Source organism: Eurosta solidaginis, chromosome 1, assembly GCF_040869045.1.
Source record: "Eurosta solidaginis isolate ZX-2024a chromosome 1, ASM4086904v1, whole genome shotgun sequence".
Classification (NCBI taxonomy): domain Eukaryota; kingdom Metazoa; phylum Arthropoda; class Insecta; order Diptera; family Tephritidae; genus Eurosta; species Eurosta solidaginis.
This window is the reverse complement of record NC_090319.1, coordinates 385,055,557-385,065,458: the sequence shown is the minus strand read 5'-3', so window position 1 is coordinate 385,065,458 and position 9,902 is coordinate 385,055,557. Positions and strand designations below refer to the sequence as shown.

At 32.1% G+C, this 9,902-nt stretch overlaps 1 protein-coding gene across 1 annotated transcript in view; it reads right to left on the bottom strand.

Moving 5' to 3' along the window:
• Nucleotides 1-9,902, bottom strand: part of LOC137238396 (uncharacterized) — a 34,969-nt gene continuing 25,067 nt past the window's right edge. Inside the window, exons 3-6 of the mRNA XM_067763298.1 lie at nt 6,544-6,684; nt 6,323-6,465; nt 6,114-6,244; nt 1-6,035 (exon numbers count right to left, since the gene is read on the bottom strand). Coding sequence (XP_067619399.1) covers nt 5,494-6,035; nt 6,114-6,244; nt 6,323-6,465; nt 6,544-6,684 — 957 coding nt within the window. The 3' untranslated portion in view covers nt 1-5,493. The remainder of the gene's footprint in view (nt 6,036-6,113; nt 6,245-6,322; nt 6,466-6,543; nt 6,685-9,902) is intronic.

Sequence of the window (9,902 nt, the reverse complement as noted above, 5' to 3'; positions counted from 1 at the left end):
ACAAACCACACTTTTTGCGTGTAAACAGCTTGCTAATTTATTTGCTTAATTTTTTGTGCTCTTTTGATGACACAATACGTTTTAAATAGAATTTACATCTTACATTATTATTCAGAAATACTTTACTCTTTTAAGTTTGAAATAAAGTGCTGTTTAGAAATTCGTAGACTATACAATACACATTATGCTTTCAGCTTAGTAAATTAGTGTGGTGTGATCTGTTAAAATTTAGTTTCATAAACATAAAAAGGGTCGAAAAAAAACACGCCAACTACCTACGGGTGTACTTAAGTCAAAACTACTTTTACCGAACAAACGTTGTTTATAAAGATAAAAAATCACACAATATAAATTAGTTAAAAATACAACGAATAAGTAGAATATTGATTTAAAATAATGAGTTTCGTAAAACATAACAGCGTATTTTGTACATTTTACTTAATAGCCTGGAAAATTAAAAATAAACTACATATACGAATGTTACTTTTTTTCTTTTTTTTCGTACCCGCACGCATAATATTCTTAGATATAAAAAGTTTGCTTCGAAAAATTTTGCAGGCACATTAACATCAAATAAATAAAGGGTATGGTTAGAAATTTAAAACAATCATTTGTGCATGTTTAGAAATAAAATGAAAGCACACTTGTATACATGCTATTTATACATATGTATGTATATAGAACATATATAGGCTCATGCCATTTCAAGACACCCGGTCCGCGCAGGACATGATTTTTGATTTCGATGAAATTTTATTATGGTGTTCCTTTGGTCAAAATAATGAAACACGTTTTTTTTTTTTTGTTTTCCCCAAAACAAATTTTTTTTGATTTATCGGCAATTGAATTCGATAAAATGCAATCGACATTTTATTCACCTATTTTTTCAACTGTCAATAACTTTGTCAAAAATTAACCGATTCTCATGATTTTTTCTTTGAAATGTTCGCTATTACTTTTAATTTTATATAAAATTATAAACAGTTGCATATAGTTAAAAATATTGTTTTAGTATTTAATAAAAATGTATGACTTTTTTTTTTACATACAAATATTATTTTTACATATAATATTACAAATAACGGTTATGTTTCAATTTGGGTATTTGATTTTGTACAGTGATTTTGTAACAGGACATGGCAAGGGCTCTTGTGATGGTTTGGAGGTTTAGTGAAATATTTTGCCATATTCTGTTTTCAATAATAAATATGAGATTTTAATTAATTTTAAGCATTTGGCATTGATCGCCTTGTATGCTGATATGTATTGCATCAATATATGGCGAAAAAAAGTTTAATTTCAAAAATTCATATTTCGAAAACAACGAGTTTTGGCTAATGGATATTTACCCAAGCTGAAATATAAACTGTTCACTCGATATAAAAAAAGTTTAAACAATTTTTTTGAAACATTAATTTGTGAAAAAAAAAGTCATACATTTTTAAATTATGAATTTTTTGGCGACCTTTTATCTTTAAATATGTATTTATATCTGGCTTTAGGTCCGTGTTTTATAATTGAAAAATTAAAACACACTTTGATTCTTTCTTTTAAATCGATATATTTCGATTGCTCAACGGCAATCATCTTCAGGATTGTAGCAACTAACAAAAATAATAACCGCAGCTATCAGAACGTTTAGAAAAATCTGAATGCTATGATAAAGAAACTACAAAAATTGCGCATAAACCTACGAACACTTTAAAAAACATATTTAACAAAACAAAATCGAAAATACCAATAATGGAAAAAAATAACTTAGTTTACAAGATACCATGTAAAGGCAATAGCGATGAAACGTGCAATAATATATGGCGTATTCCATCCCATTACGAACCCGCGCCATTTAGAATTGGCTGAAAGTTTTTCTTCTTTTTCTAGCTTACGAAAGACGTTTTTCAGAATTTTTTCATCCAACTCAAAAAAATTTATGAATTTTTAAAAAAACACCGGTTTTGCTTTCAAAATGCTATAACTTTTTCAAAAATTGACCGTTTGGGATCTTTTTTTTTTAAATTTGTTTTTAAATGTACTTTTCGGAAAAAATACAAAAAAATTTTTTATAGTTTTTTTTTCAAATAAATAAAAAAAAAAATATCGGCCCACTCCGGGATTAGTGGGGATGATTGCAGAATTGATTGAGATTTTATGAGAAAAAAAAAATGGCGAAATTCAAAAAATCTCGAAAAACTGAAAAATTACAAAAAAAAAAAAAACCAAAAGACTAATTGTACAGCGAACAACGGGACATTCATATGGTTTAGCAGCTAAAAGGCTTGCACTGATGTGAATGTTGGAGATTCGAGTTCAACGCTCAGCTCCCGAAAGGCTAGCTGATGAAGAAGAGAAATTCAGAAACATGTCCTAGTAACCATCGCCGTTTGTAAACTTACAATTTTTCTCTAATGTCAATTAAAAAAAAAAACTTTAAAAATTTTTTTGTATTTTTTCCGAAAAGTACATTTAAAAACAAATTTAAAAAAAAAAAGATCCCAAACGGTCAATTTTTGAAAAAGATAGCATTTTAAAAACAAAAACGGTGTTTTTTTTTTAAATTCATAAATTTTTTTGAGTTGGATGAAAAAAATCTGAAAAACGTCTTTCGTAAGCTAGAAAAAGAAGAAAAACTTTCAGCCAATTCTAAAGGGGTCGGGTTCAAAATTGGTCGAAATGGGATGGAATACCCCATATATATAGGTACTACAAAGTCCAAACTCAAAACGAGAATTTCACAGCATAAGTCTGATTTTAAATTTTGCCATCAAGTTAATAATCAAAAAACAGCACTCATGGCCCACTGTGCAGACAGCGGCCACACACCAAACTTTGATGAGACTAAAATACTGCAACAAGAACAACACTATAACAAACGCTTCACACTAGAAATGTTACACATTATTAATATTCCGACTAACACACGACTCAACTATAAGAGCGACGTAGATCACAGCGCACATATCTACAAACACCTGCTTACTAAAAAACAGTACCATACTCCACGTCAGACAAGCAGACGTGTTAATAAAAGTATGTATTTATGTGATATGTAAAATGCAAAATTTGTTTATTGTTAATGTTTATTATTTTTGTTAGTTGCTACAATCCTGAAGTTGATTGCCGTTGAGCAATCGAAATATATCGATTTAAAAGAAAGAATCAAAGGGTGTTTTTAACTTTTGACAAAGTTATTGACAGTTGAAAAAATAGGTGAATAAAATATCGATTGCATTTTATCGAATTCAATTGCCGATAAATCCGAAACAAAATTTGTTTGAGGCAAAAAAAAAACAAAAAAAAACGCGTTTCATTATTTTGACCAAAGAACAAAATATTAAAATTTCATCGAAATCAAAAATCATGTCCGCGCGGACCGGGTGTCTTGAAATGGAATGAGCCTATAAATATATATATTTTTTTTTAAGTTCTGTAGGAAATTTTTGAGCGTCACACATAAATTTGCAAGATATTTTAAATAAATATATTTAATAAAGTACACATACAAAAAACGAACTAGTACGGGACGTGTGTATGTACATATAGATTTGTGTGTGTATAATGGATAACAATTTGACATACAATTATATAGTACATACACTAAACAAAATACAAATATATATACTAAGAATTATAATAATAAATTGTATTGTGACAAGCAACTAAAATAATAATACATAGTTGAAATAAATCTCTAAATAAAGAAATTTATGTTTGTGTTCATTTATTGAATCGTACTCGTTTTATACATGCACTCTACCCTACCCTGGCAATCTAATGGCTTAATGTTGGAGATCCACAGTAACTTTTCGATGTCTTTGCTGTGAGTTCCAACATAAAAAGTAGGTATATATTTACCAATATCACAACATTTTTAGTAGTTTCAATATTTGATCAGTAATAATAAAACTTTATTTGAATAATACATTAGACATAATTATGTTACATTTTAAAATAATTGCTCTACATCTTACTTTGCAAAACAAAACTAATTCATTCATTAGAGGTTTGTTATTCATATACTAAATATTAATGCGTTGAAATAACTTTAATGGAACAAGCATTTCTTTTTTTTCTTCGACGCCCTGCATCTATGAAATAATAACGAATCATAAATAAACAACAAATAAATAAAATAAAAGCGTAGCCTGATTGATGTATGCGAATATCGCACGTTTTACTGTAAACAGATGTTATACAAAATTTTAATTTTTCGGGATTTCATGATATTCCAAAACAGCCGCTGGGTGAGTTATGTTCACATACATTAAATATCGCAAGGTGCAAAAATGACCGGACATATCGCTCATTTACTTCAATAATGTCATAACTCAAAAACACACAATTTTCCAGGAGAGCCATTCAAATATTTTAACTGGCATATGTTGCGCATATAAAGGCATATTTTCATTTTTATAGCACGTGGTAAATCACAAAGATTTTTTTATACAACATGGATAATGTTATTGGGTACGTTTATATGTTATTAACTCAAAAGTGGTGTTTTTTAGTTATGACACTATTGAATTAAATGAGCGATATGTTTTTTAAATATATTTTTTGTAAGTCGCAGTTTACACACAAAGTTATGTCTCTTTTGGAGTTGCATACCAACACACGGCGACTCTTTCTACGCAACAGTTCGATATTTTATTTCAATTCTTTCTAAAAACTTGTTTTATTTATTGAAAATATTAGAAATATTATAAAAATTTCAGTTCAAAATCAATACAAAGTTCTTTAATAAAAAAAATCACAAAACCAAAGTTTGACAGCAGAAGACAGCACAAAGCAAGTCGCCGAGCACAAGAAACTCGGTGCCCGTCCGCTTTCCTCGTTACCGCTCTTCAAGTAACGAGTTTCAGCAACAAAAGTATTTGTGTGTAAACAACGACTGTGTGAAAAATAAAACTTTGTTAAGTTTTCCCAACAAATTAAAATTTTACATCTCTTTATAATAAAACGAGCGATATATTCTAGACTAGGTCGAAAAACAAACTTGCAAAGAATCTAAAACTAATGTTGAGAGTCTCGGTTTTTTTTATACTTATAAACTGTTTTTTTACATTCGATTTTCCACATTGATATCTCCTTAATTTTGTTGTATTGGTATTGAGAAGCTCTAGACTCGCTTCTTTTTGAGCTGCGCGGTCGTTTTGACTTGTTATTGTCTTTTAAACCAGTTTTAGCGCCTCAAAGTATGTTTCTCGTTTCACCAAGCTAAGAAAACCCAACGATGTGAAAAAGACTACAGAGCCCAAAAGGATACTAGAAAGAATTATAGAGCTTCCCAATATAAATATAATGGCATACTTATTTCAAAAACGGATATCAAACAACTATATTACAATTTCAACATTATTTCAAAAGAGAAAAAAATTCTTTTCGTGGCCGTTTCAGTATAAGTTTCAAATTTAGCGGAAGTTTTTTTTTATTTTTATTTCGTATGGCGACCGACTCACTCTATATGTTGTTTAGAGCACCAACATTTTGGAACTGTTACGTCTCTTCATCAATTACATCTTCCAGCTTCGCCTCTTTGTTTTCAACATCCGATTTATCTTTTAATATATCAACTGACTTATTACTGCTGTTATTGTTATCCAGTTTCTCTGTTTGCTTCTGTGGTGAGTCTTGCCGTTTAACCTCGGCTGTTACTTCGGACATTGCAGAATCCTTTGATGTATCGACATTACCAATTTCTAAAGCATCCTGTATTTCCTCCACACCGGAGCCCGTTGAATGCGATTGTGTCAGAGACGCCGTGGCAGTTGTATTGCTGATCGTAATCTGGTTCGATGTCGCGCCTCCGCTAATCGCATGCAAAAGCATTCTTAAATTTTCACCCGAAATACGATCTTCATGATGTATCGTACCTGTACTCGTACCTGTACCTATGCTAGGAAGCGTGTTGTGTGCATGCCATATGCCTACCCATGCTCTCGGACTAACTATATATTTGAATGTGAGTTTTACAATATAACCAATTAGCGTCACCAAAAGTACACATGCCATGTAATTTAAGGGGAAGGGTAAATCTTCTGAAATTAAATTGAAAAATTTGCTTAAAGTTATAAGCTTCTGTGAGTTGTAGCGCATAACTGTTTAATAGCAATTACCTCTCAATATTGCCATTGATTCTTGACATTTATCAATCAGAAACTGCAGCTGCTTCAAGAATAAATCATTAGCATACAAGAGAAATACATGATCGGGACGACAAAAACTTAGGTTCAGCTGACTTGATTTTCTAGACAAAATAAAAATGTTTACGCTTTAGTAACGGTTTCGCTTTGTTGGTTGCATGATGCAAAGGTCCAATACAAACTTTATAAATTCCCGCTGAGTCTGTTTCGCATCTGGCTCATTGAAGTGGAAAAAGTTAATAAACGGGGTATACCATCTGGGCTCTGCCTGTTGGAGCTTTTCGTTACGGGCCAATATTTCCAATAAACGTTCTGCCTCTAACTTCTACAAAACCAACAAATAATGCACATAGAGTTTGTTTATGGATTAAATAAACTGTATGCTGGTAACAGTTTTACTTACGCGATTGCACTCTAAGTATGTATGGAAATAACCAAAACAAATTACGGCGCCAATAATCATGGTAATGATCCCAATTCTATACCTTCGATGACAGTACCAACTTAGTAACACAAAACTAGCAGCCCCAAGTAAAAATTGTATCTTGAAATGAGAGAGAAAAAACAAAATATCACCTCAAAATCGTTTTACATCATAGGTGGGCAAATTGGAATGTCAGGGTGTATTGGTAAAAGGGAGAGTAATTGCGCTACAGTGGTGTAAAAAAGGAAATGTGCTCAATAAAAAAAAAAAAATGGAACACTCAGCTATTGGAAACTGTTTTTATACCTTTCATGAAAATGAAATGGTATATTAACTTTGGCACGAATCTTAAAATTGTAAGTCCTTAAAGGAAAATAGATAGACCCACCCTTAAGTACACCGAAATAATCAGGATGAAGAGATGAGTTGATTTAGCCATGTCCGTCTGTCCGTCTGTCTGTTTGTATGCAAACTAGTCCCTCAATTTTTGAGATATCTTGATAAAATTTGGTGAGCGGGTGTATTTAGGTGTCCAATTAGACATTTGTCGGAACCGCCCGGATCGGACCACTATAGCATATATCCTCCATACAACCGATTTTTCAGAAAAAGTATATATATAAGTATAAAATAGTATATATCCCCACAACCGATTGTTCAGATAAGAAGCTTTGCGCAATTTCTACCCCATTTTACCAGCTAGAAGCTTCAAATTTCACCAAATGCTTACGTATATAGCATATATTGTTGTCAGAAAAAAATCTTAGAGATCGGTGGTATATATATTATATACCCCATATAAACTGTCATTTTTGCCCCTTTTTTATGGCTAGAAGCTTCAAATTCAAGAAATTTCATCCAATACTTACGTTTACGTCATATATTGTTGAAATACGTGAATCGTAGTCATAGTTGTTACATGCAGACCACAAAAAACGTGAAATTTAGCATCCTCACGCAAAGTACCTACCTATTTTTATACTCAGTTGAGCAGAGCTCACAGAGTATATTAATTTTGATTGGATAACGGTTGGTTGTACAGGTATAAAGGAATCGAGATAGATATAGACTTCCATATATCAAAATCATCAGTATAGAAAAAAATTTGATTGAGCCATGTCCGTCCGTCCGTCCGTTAGCACGATAACTGGAGTCAATTTTGAGGTATCCTGATGAAATTTGGTATGTAGGTTGCTGGGCACTCATCTCAGATCGCTATTTAAAATGAACGATATCGGACTATAACCACGCCCACTTTTTCGATATCGAAAATTTCGGAAAATCGAAAAAGTGTGATAATTCATTACCAAAGACGGATAAAGCGATGAAACTTGGTAGGTGAGTTGAACTTATGACGCGGAATAGAAAATAAGTAAAATTTTGGACAATGGGCGGGGCGCCGCCCACTTTTAAAAGAAGGTAATTTAGAAGTTTTGCAAGCTGTAATTTGGCAGTCGTTGAAGATATCATGATGAAATTTGGCAGGAACGTTACTCCTATTACTATATGTATGCTTAATAAAAATTAGCAAAATCGGAGAATGACCACGCCCACTTTTAAAAAAAAGTCAAATTAAAAAACAAAGTTAATATCTTTACAGTATACATATATGTAAGTAAATTATGTCAACATTCAACTCCAGTACTGATATGGTGCAACAAAATACAAAAATAAAAGAAAATTTCAAAATTGGCGTGGCTCCGCCCTTTTTCATTTAATTTGTCTAGGATACTTTTAATGCCATAAGTCGAACAAAAATTTACCAATCCTTGTGAAATTTGGTAGGGGCTTATATTCTAGGACGATAACTGTTTTCTGTGAAAAAGGGCGAAATCGGTTGAAGCCACGCCCAGTTTTTATACACAGTCGACCGTATGTCCTTCCGATCGGCCGTTAACACGATAACTTGAGCAAAAATCGATATATCTTTACTAAACTCAGTTCACGTAATTATCTGAACTCACTTTGTATTGGTATAAAAAATGGCTGAAATCCGACTATGACCACACCCACTTTTTCGATATCGAAAATTACGAAAAATGTAAAAAATGCCATAATTCTATACCAAATACGAAAAAAAGGGATGAAACATGGTCATTGGATTGGTTTATTGACGCAAAATATAACTTTAGAAAAAACTTTGTAAAATGGGTGTGACACCTACCATATTAAGTAGAAGAAAATGAAAAAGTTCTGCAGGGCGGAATCAAAAGCGCTTGGAATCTTGGCAGGAATACTGTTCGTGGTATTACATATATAAATAAATATTCGGTAGCCGACAGATGATGGTCTGGGTCACCCTGGTCCACATTTTGGTCGATATCTCGAAAACGCCTTCACATATACAACTACCACCACTCCCTTTTAAACCCCTCATTAATACCTTTAATTTGATAGCCATATCGTACAAACACATTATAGAGTCACCCCTGGTCCCGAAAAGGCGTCCACCTATAGAACTAAGGCTCACTCCCTTTTAAAATACTCATTAACACCTTTCATTCGATACCCATATCGTACAAACAAATTCTACAGTTACCCCTGGTTCACCTTTATGGCGATATCTCGAAAAGGTGTCCACCTTTAGAACTAAGGCCCACTCCCTTTTAAAATACTCATTAACACCTTTCATTTGATACCCATATCGTACAAACAAATTCTACAGTTACCCCTGGTCCACCTTTATGGCGATATCTCGAAAAGGCGTCCACCTTTAGAACTAAGGCCCACTCCCTTTTAAAATACTCATCAACACCTTTCATTTGATACCCATATCGTACAAACAAATTCTAGAGTCACCTCTGGTCCACCTTTATGGCGATATATCACAAGGTCTAAAAGACATCATAACCTGATCGTACCGAAATATACCTATTTGTGCTCGTCAAGACTTTTTTTCATTAATGCTGTGAGGCTGTGGAATTCTATTCCAGAACATGTCAAAGCTGCTATGTGTAGGTGTAATCACGAAAGGGTAATTCTCAATTACTTTAGTTCAGCGGAGTGAGTATGATTGCAATCTAACTGGTTCATGTTGCTAAGTGTCTGTTCTACCCTATACTGTTTCTAAATCCTATATATGCTATATATTTATACTTTTAAATTTGAAACTAAAACTAAATTTTATCTGAAACGTACATAAATTTAATTGATACCCACTGTAAAGCTTTAATTTAATTAGATTTAATTTCATTCTATTAATTTAAACAAAATTGTATTAGATTTAAGTTTATATACTTGTTAAATTTCCACCTTGTTGATGTATCTAAAAAGACTGAAGTCTTAGATATACACCCTCTTACTTAAAATAAATATGAATATGAATATGAATATATCAA